The 15493-nt window shown below is 38.8% G+C and overlaps 1 protein-coding gene across 1 annotated transcript in view; it reads left to right on the top strand.

Annotated features, from left to right (window-relative positions):
* The window catches only part of LOC126248669 (uncharacterized), a 239137-nt gene extending 223889 nt beyond the window's left edge, over nt 1-15248 (top strand). The window contains exon 10 of the mRNA XM_049949899.1: nt 11976-15248. Within this exon, the coding sequence (XP_049805856.1) occupies nt 11976-12340 (365 nt within the window). The 3' untranslated portion in view covers nt 12341-15248. The remainder of the gene's footprint in view (nt 1-11975) is intronic.
* The last annotated feature ends 245 nt before the right edge of the window (nt 15249-15493 follow it).

Here is a 15493-nt window from a genome sequence, read left to right as displayed (position 1 = left end):
GTGTTTAGCAACACCGCTGTTGTTATTAAAGTCAACCAGATTTCACAAATACCTGGTCCATTTGCAAAGTGCCAAATAGAAAAAATTTTGTGGAAGGCTGGTGGCACTAGTGGCATAATTTGCAGTGACCGTTAACCTGGCGGCGATGCAGTCATGACAGTACTGTTTGCCTCACCCTCTTACATAACTTCTTGGTGTCGGAGTTATATTTTTATAGGGCCAAAAACCATGCCATGATAATGGTATTTCCAATTGGAGCATCCGAGGCCCATGAATACTGCCCTTATGCTCTTCTGGCCTCAAAACTCCAGGAATATGAGCCACAATGATCCACTACTGCTAGTGAGGTGTTAACCACAGCACTGCTAATACCAGACTCCTTACCCCTCACAAAGGTTGAAGTTCCACTTGCACACCAACCACATCTCCACTTGCATGCCAATGACATCTTTTCCACTCCACTAGGCTACTTCCAAAACTGCGGGGCTTCCCCACATCTTTTACATTCAACCCTATGTTCTCTAATTATGGACCAAGTCATTGATAGTACATTATATAACAATCATTTCATTAGTTATTTAAATTCACAAGCATAATTTAAACAGCATCATTCAAAAATTCACGTAACTGAAACATGTATACATAGTCAAAGGATTTCCATGACAGATACAACATTATACATACAGAATACTACAAATTGACAAGAGATATCAATACAGGTACATAATAAGTCAAAAATAGGTGTTACACTAGCCCAGTGCTGTTTTCCTTTGTTACTATTTTCTGATGCAGCACTATACTCAGTGTCTGTCCTTTTTTCTTGCGTTTCTCTTGTCACCTTACAAACCACACTGCATGCTCTACTTATGAGCCACATTGTATCAACCGTCTCGATCGCGCACAACAGATGGCTACAAGACCACGCTGATTGTTGGTGCAGCATCTTATGTCCCACATCACTCTCACCGATACCATTAATCCATACCTTCTAATTGATCACTCTTCTTGCATCACTCTCCCGTATTTTTGCATGTTAGTTCCTGCACCTTTCCAGTGCCACATGATCTTGTATCTCATTGTACGAACCCCCCCCCCCCCCCCCCCCTCTCTCTCCATTGTATCCCAGTTCACACTCTCTGTTTCCACCATATCCAGTCACATCTGTCATCCCCCTTCTTCATGCTTATCCATCCCATACCTGCTGCCTACAGTTAAATAATGTATATTTATATATTATTTAATCTTTTCTTTGAACTCATTGTGACTTCTCACCAATTTTAGTGAGTTTTCACCTTTTGCTATTTTCGACTCCCTCAGATTTCATCTTGTTTCCCCCTTTTGCCTCCGTTTCATCCTTCTCGTGATTATTCACACGTATTTGGGTGTATTTTTGTGAATTTTTTTAGATTTAATTCTATGAACTTTACATAATTTTTTGCATTTTTTCCACCACCATGGATCCTTGGTCTTCCTATCTGCATCAATATGGAAAAGTTTCCTTATCCCTAGGCAGAACCAAGTCCCACATACTGGTTCCTGCTTTGTTGCTTGGCTCATGGAATCCCCCAGATGGCCTTGCCATCAAGTTACCTTCTCCAGCTGCCACCCGTCCTTCCATAATGACCTCCACCTGTTCGGATTCTGCCAATTCTTAAGCCTCACCAACACAGTCCTGCAAAACCATATCAACCAAGCCCAAATCTCCTTGCAGTACCTTCTCTCCCTCAGCAAAATTATCCTACTATGTAATCCCCAATTCCTGGAACCCATAACACACATTGAAACTCATGCAGTCTCTCACTTCCTACTTCTGCCTTTGAGTACGACTGTCCACCCCATGTACAACAACCTTCAAACCTCCTCAACATTCCTCATAGCTGACAAACCCTGTCTCGCAGACCTACTACATTTACCACACCATCCAAAACTCCCTCCCACCACCACACATAATCCTGAACTTAAACAGACTCATAACACAGTCATGAACCTTTCCTCTGGAAGCCTCAGCGCCACAGAAATATCGGTCCTTTCCAAAGGTCTTACCTTTTGCCCGACTCCCAACAGCAATCATGCAGGACTTTCTGAAGACCACCTCTCTTTCCCACAGTCCTTACAGTGGAAACACTTTTTTGCCATCAACCCTACCAATCAGACTCAACCATAGACTTACGGCTAACTCAGTTCATTCCTCCACCCAACTGTGATCCACCCCCACTGCCCTCAGATCACCCCTTGTTAACTTTCCAGAAATTCTTAACCTCTAACCTTGCCTCACCATCATTCCCCAATTCTCTCAAAATGTAGACTAACCTTACATCTGCAGAAAGAACTGCAGTCCACCATCTAAAAACTGATCCTGACCTTATAATCCTACCTGTGGATAAAGGCTCCACCACTGTTGTTTTGATCCACAGGCGTTATCTCACAGAAGGATTCCGCCAGCTGTCAGGAACATCCATTTACAAACCTTGCTGCAGTGACCCTATTCCAGAAATCCAGCAGGATCTGCAGTCACTCCTCATATTCTTAGGACCATCCTGGAACCTCTCTCCAGAGTCCATCTCTCTGCTCACCCCTACCACTCCCCACACTCCTGCCTTCTACATGCTTCGTTAAGTCCATAAAACCAACCACCCAGGATACCTCATTGTGGCCAGCTACTGTGCCCCCACAGAGAGAATCTCTGCTCTTGTAGACCAACACCTTCAACCTATTACCTGGGATCTACCCTCCTATATAAAAGATACTAACTATTTCCTCCACCGCCTCTCCGCAGTTCCTGTCCCTTTACCACACAGTGCCCTGCTCGTCACTATTGATGCCACCTGCCTTTACACTAACATCCCTAATGCCCATGGCCTTACTGCTATTGAACACTACCTTTCCAAATGCCTGACAGATTCCAAACCAACAACCTCCTTTCTAGTCACCATAACCAACCAAGCCTCACCCACAATTACTTCTCATTTGAAGGCAATATCTACAAACAAATCCAGGGTACGGCTATGGGCATGTGCATAGCACCATCCTATGCCAACCTTTTCATGGGCCATTTAGAGGAATCCTTCAAAAACACCCAGAATCCGAAACCCCTCACCTGGTTCAGATTCATTGATGACAACTTCGCAATTTGGATTGAGAGTGAGGACACCTTATCTACATTCCTCCAGAACTTCAACAACTTCTCCCCCATTTGCTTCACCTGGTCCTACTCAACCCAGCAGCCCACCTTCCTAGATGTTGACCTCCACCTCAAAGATGGCTACATCAGTACTTCCATCCATATCAAACTTACTAACCACCAGCAATACCTCCACTTCAACAGCTGCCACCTGTTCCATACCAAGAAGTCCCTTCTATACAGCCTGCCGCCTGTGGTCGTTGCATCTGCAGTGATGAGTGGTCCCTCACTAAATATACTGAGGGTATCACTGAAGCCTTCACATTGTAATTATCCTCCCAACCTCATACAAAAGCAAATCTCCTGTGCCTTATCTTTCTAGTCTCCCACCGCCTCACAAAGTCCCACTGTCTGGCTACAGTGGAGCATTCCCCTAGTTACTCAATACCACCCAGGACTGGAACAACTGAATTACATTCTGTGCCAGGGTTTCAACTACCTCTTGTCATGCTCTCAAATGAGAAATGTACTGCCTGCTATCCTTCCCAATCCTCCCACAGTGATATTCCACCATCCACTGAACCTACACAATATACTCGTCCATCCCTGCACAGCCTCTGCTCCCAACCCCTTACCTCATGACTCATACCCCTGTAATGAACCTAGATGCAAGACCTGCCCTATACATCCTCCCAACACCACCTACTCTAGTCTGGTCACAAACATCTGCTATCTCTGTGTGTGTTTCTCATCTAATTTTGATGAAGGCCTTATTGGCTGAAAGCTATATTTGTGATGGTCTTTTTGTTGTGCCTATCTGCGACTCAGCATCTCCGCTATATAGTGAGTTGCACCTCGCCTTTTCACAATATTGTTATATTTCATCCTGGATTTTCCATTGTTTGATTTTCGTTTAAAATCCATGACACAGTGCACTTTTTTGATGTCATATTTATTCCGACCTGTTTCAGTCTTAAACCATCATCCAGGGTAAAAGAAAGGTAAAAAAGCTCTCACATGTTATTTGTTATAAATGTTCAATTTGCCTTTTGCCTCTGAATCAGCCACATCATCTTGTTGAATGCTGTGATATTATGTTGTGAACAATAGCTGTGGTTCTAGTAAGGGTGGTAATCTTGTGTTGTAACATGTATGACATGCATGAGCTTTTTACTTTTTCTTTTTTCTTGAATGATGGTTTGGGACCGAAACTGGTCGGACTAAATACCAAATTAAAAACAACACTATGTTATGCATTTTATTCAGTATATTTTGGTTACTGTCCATCACACAAAGAAGTATTGAATATGTAAAATTGCGGAAAGGCGACCATTCCCCTATAGTGGATTGATGTGTGGAGCACAGTAACACTTAACAGAAAACAGGTCATGCCAGCCTTCAAGGACTAGCTCTTTTCCCAGAACAGTCAACACACACACACACACACACAGACACCCAAACGTACATTCCTGTGGCCATGGCAAGACTAGGTATTGACACTTGATTATTGAAAGTAGTTGCTCGAGCAAATAGAGGTGGGGATGGCGTAGGGAAGGACACAAAGATGGGCTAGTGAGAAAGGGGTAGGCCTTCGGACAGATGAATTCATGGCTGCACAACAAGACAAGAAAAGAGATGTAGGAAGAGGGGGTAGGCAGGAGAGAGGGGGGGGGGGAGGGAGGGAGAGAGAGAGAGAGAGAGAGAGAGAGAGAGAGAGAGAGAGAGAGAATATGCCCTCATGGGGGGAGGGGGGATGGCAAGAAGAGTAGTAGTAGTAGAGAGAGAAGGTAGTGCATGATCTGGACAGAAAAGGAGTGGTATGGACAGAAGATTGAATGGAAAAGACAGGTGAGACAGTGGAAACATGTTAGGAGGTTTAGGCCAGGGGTATTGTGAAAGTGCAGAATGTGTTGGAGAGACAATTCCCACCTGTGTGGTTCAGAGAATCTTCTCCTGGAAGGGGGTATCCAATTGACCCACATAGTAAAGCAGCTGCTGAAGGCATATGTGTTGTGGTATGCAGCTCAAATGGCAACTTGATGGTCAAATTTTCAGTTTGCCATGGTTTGGTGGTCGTCGTTCATGTGAGCAGACATTTTGTTACTTGTCATGCCCATATAGATTGCTATACAGTAACTGCAGCATAGCTGGTGTATAACATTGCTGCTTTCACTTGTGGCCCTTTCTTTTACTGGGTAGGAAATACCTGTTACAAGACTGTGGTTGGAGGTGGTGGATGGGTGGGTGTATGGGAAGGATCTTGCACCTGGGCTAACAAGGAAATGATCGATGGTGTGCAGAATTGGAAGTACGAGTGGAAAAGGGATGGAGAACGGTATTCCGTAGGTTGGGCGGATGGCAGAACAGTACTCTTGGGGGATGTGGGTAGGTATCCCTCATCTTGGGACACAGTGTGAGGTAGTTGAAGCATTGGTGGAGGTTTGATTGAGCTTTGCAAGGCCAAGGTGATAACAGGTGGTCATTGGAGTACTGATTGGTGCTTCGTTAAAAGCTTTACTGGTGTCAGAGGAGCATATGGCACAGGAGACTTCTTTATGGATGAGCTGAATAGGATACTGTCTGCCAGTAAATGTTCTGGTAAGGTTATTGGTAAATTTTGTCAGCTTCAACTTTCCTCTGCAGGTGCGGCATCCCCAGATGGAGAGGCTGTAAGGAAGAGACTTTGTGACATGGAATGGGTGACAGCTATCGTTGTGGAGTTACTGTTGGTGATTGGTGAGCCTGATATGGACAGATGTACTTTTGGTGGAGATTGAGATTTAGGAAGGTGGCCTGACGAGTTGAGACGGGCCAGGTGAAGCAGCTTTGGGAATAGGTGTTGAGGTCCAGATCAAGAAAATATCATCACTGAATGTGAACCAGGCAAGAGATTTTAGGCATTGACAGGATAGGAAGTATTCCTTCAGATGGCCCCTAAATAAGTTGGCATAGGATGGTGCCATGCAAGTACACATGGCAGCACCACAGATTTATATATAGATTTGGCCTTCAAAAGTGAATTAGGTGCGGGTCTGGATGTGGTTGGCTAGGAGGATTAGGAAAGAGCTGATAGATTTGGTATCAGGAGGAAAATACCTTTTCTTTGAACTTAAATATTAGTTTGGAATGAACTTTTTGCACCTGATGCAATATGTCATTGTTTATATTTCCTGTGAGTTTCTCCATAATCTATTTGGAGTCAAAGGACTTTAGATTTTCTGTAATATTGCAAATAGATTTCCCACTTTTTTTGCTGTTGCTAGGAAACCTGATATTTAGCAATTTTCTTCATTACAATATATATATCGTACCATTTGATACTGAAATATTTTATCTTTTGGATGTAGCTCTCTCTTTTCTCCGGATATTGCTAATACAGCCCTAACATTGCCTTTGTTAACATATTTCACTAAGTTGCAATACTCCACATTTATGTGCACTTGAAATAACTTTGAGAGAAGCAGATTGTATGGCATCACTTACTGAATATCTACTTCTATCACTTGGCTACTTGCATTTGTGTCTTGCAGTGTAACCAGCATTTGTTGGAGATTGTCTTTTGCATTACCATAACCATCTTTTCCCATGTATGTCTCATATATGTATGCTCTTGGATATCTATTTGTGCACTTGCCTTGAGGCAAACCTAGTGAATTCAAATTTAATCTTCCACATTTGTCATGAATCATGTTTTCACTATTATTTGATATAAATCTGGATTGTCTATTGGGTTCAGAAATTCAGCTCCAGCTACTTGGTCGATATGATTTGGATGGATTTTTTCATGTAACTAAATTAAATTGTATGATTCCTTTTGGTGACAACCATGAAACTCTATTGTTTCTGCTGAAAAACTTGAGCTTGTCAATAAATCATATCTTCTTTGTCTCTGGCCATGATGAACTGCAAATAAATTGTATGAATAAATCAAGGGATCATATTTTCTCACATAGGTCATAGCATCTTGTGTAAATTCATGCATGTGCCATAGACTTCCTATTTAGGTTGGTGATACAGCCACCAGTCTTCTAACGTCAGGAATATTGCTGTTATTCGTGATTGCATCTCTCAATTGAATATATTCTTCTTGCACAATTTCTTTTGGTTCTCTCGTGTAATATCATTTATTCTGCCTCTACTTTTGAATACAGATCAGCTAAAAACTGTTGAAATAAAATACAGGAACTGGTATGCGTACCTCCTTGTTTCTGATCATGAGATGATATGCATAAAATTTGTTTGAAGCTATATGTTTCTGCACCGTATTTTGGTTCATTTGTTTGACACTGAAATTCTAACCATTTTCTTCTCTTGTAAAAATTAATGGATATTGAAGTGCATTGTAAGAATGATGTGTTTCCATGATATATTGTACTCCTTCTCATATTTGTTGAATAATTATGATGTGTGTACTCACTGTCCACAATTACATTGACAATTTCATTGATTCTAGGTGCACTGAATCAACATTCATGTTCTCCAACTTGTCTTTATTCAATCAGATCACATTTTTTAGTCATTGGATATGGTATCATTTGAGCCATTACTGTTTTGAATACATGAACTGATTATACATGAGTTCTTCAAGGATTTCCTGTCTTAATCCACTTATATTTGTGCAACATTGATTTACTTCAATTTGTTCATCGCCAGTCAAATAAACCAACAAAAACTTATGAGATTTATTTGACAATGGTAACAATGATCCCATTCTATGACAGACTTGTCCTTTAATGAAAAACAGAGGACTGAATTGATGTTCTTCATTGCTCACAGAAGTAACACTAAATAATGTCATTCAGAAGCAAGCACATATGCTCCAATATTTCGTACAAAATAGATATGCTCCTCATCTACATTTCAGCATGCTCTTAAATGTTATTAGTTAATACACTAAAATTCCACTTAATATACTGTTCACTAATTTAAGCAGTTCACTTCTCTTTTTCTTGATTCACTCTAATCCATTTCCAAAAGTATGTTGCTGCATGTGTCTCATCATCATCTCCATATATCCCTCAGAGCTGGAATGTATCCCCACCACATTATAATGGAACATTCTAGAACAATCTTGTACACTTAGGAAATTTCTTGAATATTTTTGAAACTTATGGAATATTCTGTAACATTCTGGAATGTTATTGTACCTTTTGGAAGATTCTCTGACATTCTCTAGCATTCTTGAACATTCTGGAAGGAACATTCTGGTTAGTCTGGGCCAGTTCAGGAGTAGCCCACAGCTGATTTATTGACTTCCCATAAGAAGTCCATGGATGCAGTGCCCTCTTCTGACACCCAAATCTTCTAACCCAACCCCCAGCAGTTTGAAACTGAAACCTTCTTCATGGATGGGGGCTGGAGGGCTATCATACTGTATAACCCCTATGGGGCTGCAGGAGTGGGTGCAGAGTTATAGCAGTATGCACGGACTAACCACATTTACATATATTATGTATATTGATTTACGAAAATGTAAATACTTTTTTCTGTGTTGGATATGTAAATAATATACACTGATGAACAAAAGCATTATGGCCACCCAGACAATAGCATTGGGTCCAGCTATCATCATGCAGAATGGCTACAATTTATTGTACTGTGGTACTTGTTCATTATTGATATGTAGCTGGAAGTACTCCATATGAAGTGTCCATTTAATAGTCATCTGATTTACAGTAGATTTTGAAGTGGTGGTCATTGAATTTTTTACTTTTTTATGAACTTTAAGATTTGACCAGTATTGTTGATACCGAATAAATATGAATACAAGGACATCAAATAGAATTTACCACCCAAACTAGACACTAGTATTTCGGCTTTGTAACACAGAATTTGATCAGGTGTGAATGGCGTAGTTGTCCACAAACAGGCAACACAGTTCCTGTAGATGATGAAGAGATGGCTGGCACAGAATTAAAACTCTAATGATTAAATATCTAATAAGGTAATAAGTGGCGAATTTGAAAGCCATGAAATTGGCTGAATTTATTATCCTTCTCAAACAATTGTAATAAATTTCTGACTTATGGCATGGACAATGATTCTAATGAATTGAGTAGACATCACACTAATGAGATACTTGTAAAGCAATAATCCTGAAATATCGACACACATGTCACCGAAGTGGCGTCAAATCGAAAGACTTGCACCCGGCGAATGCCCTTGTCACATGACATTTCTTTTTTTCATCCTGACATAGTGGACATCTTCTGTGGCACCTTTTATAACGATAATAAATCTCAAAGAAGTCTATGTGGAAGATGACACACTGAGCCATGCATGGCTTGTATGGACATACAAGCAAATTATGTTGTTCATGGATACTTAAAATGTATTGGACGATGTCTGACCAAGTGAGTTGGCACAGTGGTTAATGTGCTAAACACACATATGAGAAAAAAGGAATTAAAGGACACTGATATGGATGTAGTTTTCTATGGTTTTTCCAAATAATTTGGGGTGACTGTTAGGATAGTTTCCTTAAGAGGGCTGCAGCCAGTTGCCTGTCCAATCCTTGACCTAGCTAAGCAGTCACTTCATTTCTAATGGCTACATCATCAACAGAACAGAAAAATCCAATCCTGATATTCTGACTGATAGTGTAACTGGTTAAACTTCAAGCGCTCGTGCGGCCGGTGAAGTGACCGCCGCCTTTTTGCAATTTTGCTCCATACTTACTCCACAAAGGTAAGGAGGCGGTGGGAGGGACATATATTCTCTAGTTGCACCTTTTTCCGACAGATGCTGCTCAAAGTTCGTCCAAGTCGCACCTCTCTGCTTCTCAGGACAAGTTCAAATAGGTCCGAACACGAGACTATTTCTAGCACGAGCGCATGAAGGTTAAACAATGACACCTTGAGTACATTTTATGTGTCATAAACCCCCATATACAACCTCAAGGAATCATATACTCTCAAACACTTGTTCCCTCCCCAGCAATCGACTGTATCAGCTGCACCAGTAATCTATGCACAGTATGTTTACTCTCGAACTGAGAGGTCTGTTAGAATTCATTTAAATCATCTTCCTGGAATACAGCTGATTGTCTGGAACATGATGCAGCATAACTCTGATTTTCAGTTTACCGCTGTTTGGTGACGTTCTTATTTAGTATATGAACTACATGTATTTTGCCATGTTTCACAAAACTTTGTTTTCATACAACATAGGTGTCACATTGTAAGCCCCCTTTCCAATACGTAATGGACTACAAATATGGTATCCAAGCATAGATGAACAGATGTCAACTCCTTCAATCTATTGCTTCTCTACTTAAACCATAAAAGTTATCTCTGTTGATATCTCAGTTATGAAACAGCTTCATCTGTGAATTGAAGGTGGAGGGGGGAGAAAGGAAAGGGAAGGAACTGATGACATCAGCTGCATCATGACTTGATGTAGAATTGGTGACAGTGAGTGAAAAGTATACCAGACTGGTACTCGAACCTGTGATCCCTTACCTGCTAGGCAGTTGCATTAACCACTGCGTTATCTGGACACAGTATTTATTGTAAATGCATGGACTATCTCGGCATGCTCAACACTTAACGCAGATTCCCACCTAGTTCCACCTATCTGTAGTCTCCATCCATGTTCTCCATGCTCACTAATTTTAGATTCCCACTGGAGGTCGAACGATTTTGTGCATCCACACTGAAGGTTGTGGGTTCATTGCTCATCAAGGAGCCAAATCAATTACATCTGTATTGTACAACCTCACAACATTCATTAGAATAAAATTTACCCTATTACTAAACATAAACTGGAATTGAGCTATGTACACAGGAGTAACAATGTCAGATATGTCAATGGTCATGTGTGTAATTACCTATTTATAGTGATGGCTCTATTTGCATAAGCAACTTCGCATTTCCTGTGCACCTAACTCTGTTCCACTGTCTGTTTAGGAACAGTTAGAGTAAATGTTATCCTAGTGAATGTTATGAGGTTGTACAATACAGAAGTAACTGTTTCATTTTTAAAATAGTCAACACAGGGAACTTTTATAGTTTTAAGTCAAGAAGTGATAGAGTAAAAGAGTTGACATGGGTTGTCTGTGCTAAGATGCCAACTTTGAAATCAGTTGTGTACTGGAAAATAGACTTATGACTGGATGCTTAGGTCATACAACTATAATGTTTTGTGAAACCAGGCAAGAAAATGTTTCATTTAGCTTATGAAATATAAATGTTTCCCTAGAACCCAAGGGTGAATCTGTTAAAGTTCGTATTTAGTGTGTTCTTTCATGATTGCAGCAAATACGAGAAACCTAGTAACAGAAAAGAATGAAGACAGACCACTAGCAATTAGCATAAGTTAATACAAGGCAAGTTTGAGCAGAACAATTTATTAGGATTGACAGGCCAGTAATTTTAGATACTGAAGATAAAGATTAGGAAATATAAGTCCAAAATTATGAAGTATTTCAATACTGATTTAAGCCAAATAATACATTATTTCTAATATTTCTGTTTATGCCCAAGTGATTTTCTTAAAAGCAGAAGGTACATCTGTACTATGGATTATATTTTAAACCATAGCCCCTACACTGTGTCAATAGTGTTCAGTGAAACTAAATATGGGTTTGAGTTTGTTGGAAAGTGGTAAATAAATGGCTGATGTGATGTGGAATTTACATGCGCGCGCGCACACACACACACACACACACACACACACACACACACACACACACACACACACACACACACACACACACACACACACACGTGAAAGAGAGAGGGGGGGGGGGAAGGGGGGGTCATAGGATTCATTCGGTAATGTTGATAAAATATTCTGTTACCTTTGTATTTTGAAAGGTGGCAATAAAATGACTAATGCACACATTAAATTTCAGCGTCGGCAACCCGTGACCAGCTGGGTGTACTTCGTTACCCTGCATCAGCACCTAGACCTTCCATCATAGGCAGAGATGATTTCTTTGTTCGATATGGTGAGAAAGAACGTGAAGCTGTGGCAAGTTTCGATTTTTTGGAAGAGATGTCTACTACTTCAGTGAGTGGAGCTTCTTCATGTGACACTTTGGGATCTCGCAAACAGCTGCCTGCTGCCTCTGGTCAACATGCAACGACTCCAACCCCAACTGTGTCGCCCACTAGTGATGAAAGTGATGAAAAAGTTGGAGGGCCAATCTCCTTTAGTGATTCTTGTGCAGCTAGCTTTTCTGGATCATCTAACAGCCTTGAAACACCAGGACAATAGAAAATCACGTGTATCAACTTTATTTCTCAGTACCTGCTCACCAAAACCTGTTACATCAATAAAAGGCAGCCAAGTCCATTACTAAACTGATATCATGTCAATGTAGGTCCATTTATTTTCTGTGTCTGGCTCTTTTTATGCACAATAAGGTCATAATCCTAATTCAAGGAAATACTCAAGTCTTACTTTGTTTATCATAACATATGAATAAAAATGTTTTCTGTAAATTAAGCATGAGAGACAAAAGTATTTTGTTCCTATGAGTGATGAAAATAGACATCTCTCAGCTGTAGGAGGAAGAGAAGTGTGTTTGTCAACAAAGGTAACTCAGTCTCATCAATAGAGCAATAAAAGACTTCAATTTATTCATAGCAATATTTTGTTCATTATCAAAATGAGTTGTTTTATGATTATGTGAGTTTATTATACATTGCCACACAATGTGATTTGTGTTACTTTTGCATGAGAACAATTTCTTTCATTATTTTTCCCCCCTTGTGAAGATATTTTGTTGAAATGAAGATTGATTATGCTAGAAATAAACAGTGTACACCAATGAGTCAAACATCCAGCATCTTACATAACCATAGATTAATATTCATGTTTGGTGGATGTTAAGCTCTGGGTGATTTGCAGTAATGTTTTATTCGACTACGCAACTGCTCACTTGTTGATCTCTCTCTCTCTCTCTCTCTCTCTCTGTATATTATAGTATTTGTTATTCCAGATAAATGACTATTATTTTCAAAATTCTTTCAACATCTTCTGACTCAATAATCTGACAGATGAACTGCAGATGTGGGATTTACCTACAACTGTTATTCATTTTTAAATACAATTGCATTTTGAATTTCTATGGAAACAATTCCATCCATGAAACTAGAGAATAAAAAAATCAGAAAATTCACAGGAACATAAAGACAGTGTGTTCTCTGAAAATATGTTGATACTTTTTATAATAGTATAAGTGTAACATGGGAAGCACTTATAACTTAAGAGAGCATCTGGGTATCTGTTATTTCCAAATTTATTGTAGAAAGAATGCAATTTGTCCCAAAATGTCAATTTATATCTACATTTTTGTTTTAATATTTATGGCAAGCAAAATTTATTTGAATGAGTTATTTGAATAATATGAAAACAATAAACTGCACTTTTGAAAAAGTGTAAAGGAGCTGAGGTTGCTGGTTATATTATTAAACACTTACCACTAGCTAGAGATAGATAACCTATCTGAAAATAATAGATAACACTAGTTAGGAAAGAACTTATATGAGGCTCACACTGACAAAATAAAGTTTCAGTTAGCAAAGCTCACTGATTTTCACTTCTGAATGTTCTGCAGAATTGAAGTGTGACCTCTTGAAAGGGGATTTCAGGGAAGATAGATGCATATAATAATGATCTTGTTTATTGGCTGTCATTCAAGATTTGTTTTAATCAAGTCCCCATTTAGTTACCACATTCATAAGTTAGCTTTCTGACCACCAACTGTTATTGTTGCCCCTGTGATCCATCTCTGTACCTTTCTGCAAATACCACTAACACTGCATATGCTTACTTTTCTCTGCAATGGAAATAAATTAGTGAGAGTAGCTTTTCCTTTCTGTTCTTTGGACACTTTCATTTTGTATGGGGCCCAAAACTATTCAACATTTTTGTCACCTGAATATTGAAATGAACTACTATGTTAAAAGCACCAAATAGCAGCAGCTTTTCAGTTCAAAAATGTTTGTCATGTGTTAGAACTACATTAAGTTCTCAAGGTGGGTGAAATATATAAATCACAGTATTTTCTGAATATTTAGATTACCGAAGTATTTACAATATTTATCATTTGCCAGTGTTAAAATGGCAGTTGTCCAAACTATTTTGGTGTTTTTCATAACAAAATGTTGATGTAAATGTCTCCTATATGCAAAGTGGTACACTAAAATTTAACTCATAAGTAATAAATATTTTTTGCAAAATGAGAATCAGCTGAAATTTTAACAGACTCATGGGCAGTTTCTTTTGTGTGTGCATTGTTTATTTTTTAACCAAGAACTCATGTCTTACTCTAATTAATTTACTTATTTTGTGTTTATGTTAACTCATTGGTATATATTATGTAAAACAATGGATTCCCTATAACAATGAAAGAATCTGTTGGCCTAAAAGCAGTGAGCTTATGTGGAAAAAGACTGTATGGTAAGAGTACAAGAATTCAGGAACCATAGAACTATATTAGTATCTAAGTTCACTTACATTAAAATAGTATTTTTTGAGGAATTTTGTTTTAAAAGCTCATACAACAAGAAAGCTGTGTCATTCAATTAACATTATTCTGTACAATGCAATGTTTAAGATATCATGTTTGATGACTCTTCCTTGCACACAACAGATTCTAATAATACTGATGGTGTAATCTGTTTGAGATTCATAAAAGTAATGTTTAGAACCTATGGGTAATATAGGCACAGTAATAGTTGTTTGAGCATAATTTTTCTGCCAACTCATGAAAGTGGATATTTTATCAGTAAAAAGACAGTTGTCAGAATTAGTAATCAAGTAATAGAATCAGCAAAACTTAGCTATAGTAGCAGAAGTAGGACGAGTATAACTGCTGACACAGAGGATGGAAATATGTTGCAGATACCATTTTGTAGACTAGGCTGAAGTGCAATTTTAATGTCTGTGTGACTCTTGTCAACACAGTGTGTATTTTCAGATGTAAATAGTGTTTATAATAGAATGAATATGTAGCTGTACATGTCCTTCAATAATTAGATGTTTCCTGATTGCTAGTGATTCTGAGAGTGAAAAAAAATTGTATGAATGAACTGAAGAATGAGTTTGTTATTTATTTTATTGTGACATTATTTTTAATTGTAATGTTGTCATTGTACATGATCTGTAATTCTTAACCTACCGTGTTTATATGTTTATAAATATTCACACCAGAATATTATATTTGTTTGTTTATTTTTCACCCAGAAATATCCTAAAGAGGAACAAGAGCTATTTTCTGCTTGAATTGGGAATTTAGATAGGGATGAATGAACAAATGGAAAGTTTTATTTTATTCTTCAGTAGTTTGATACAGTGTGTCTAACCCATTATTGAAGGGTTAGTGGGTTTATCATAATTACTAAAAGTTGAAGTGATAATTTT

The sequence above is a fragment of the Schistocerca nitens genome, chromosome 1 (genome assembly GCF_023898315.1).
Source record: "Schistocerca nitens isolate TAMUIC-IGC-003100 chromosome 1, iqSchNite1.1, whole genome shotgun sequence".
Lineage (NCBI taxonomy): Eukaryota > Metazoa > Arthropoda > Insecta > Orthoptera > Acrididae > Schistocerca > Schistocerca nitens.
The sequence above is the reverse complement of the archived record's forward strand: the minus strand, read 5'-3'. Positions and strand labels throughout refer to the sequence as shown.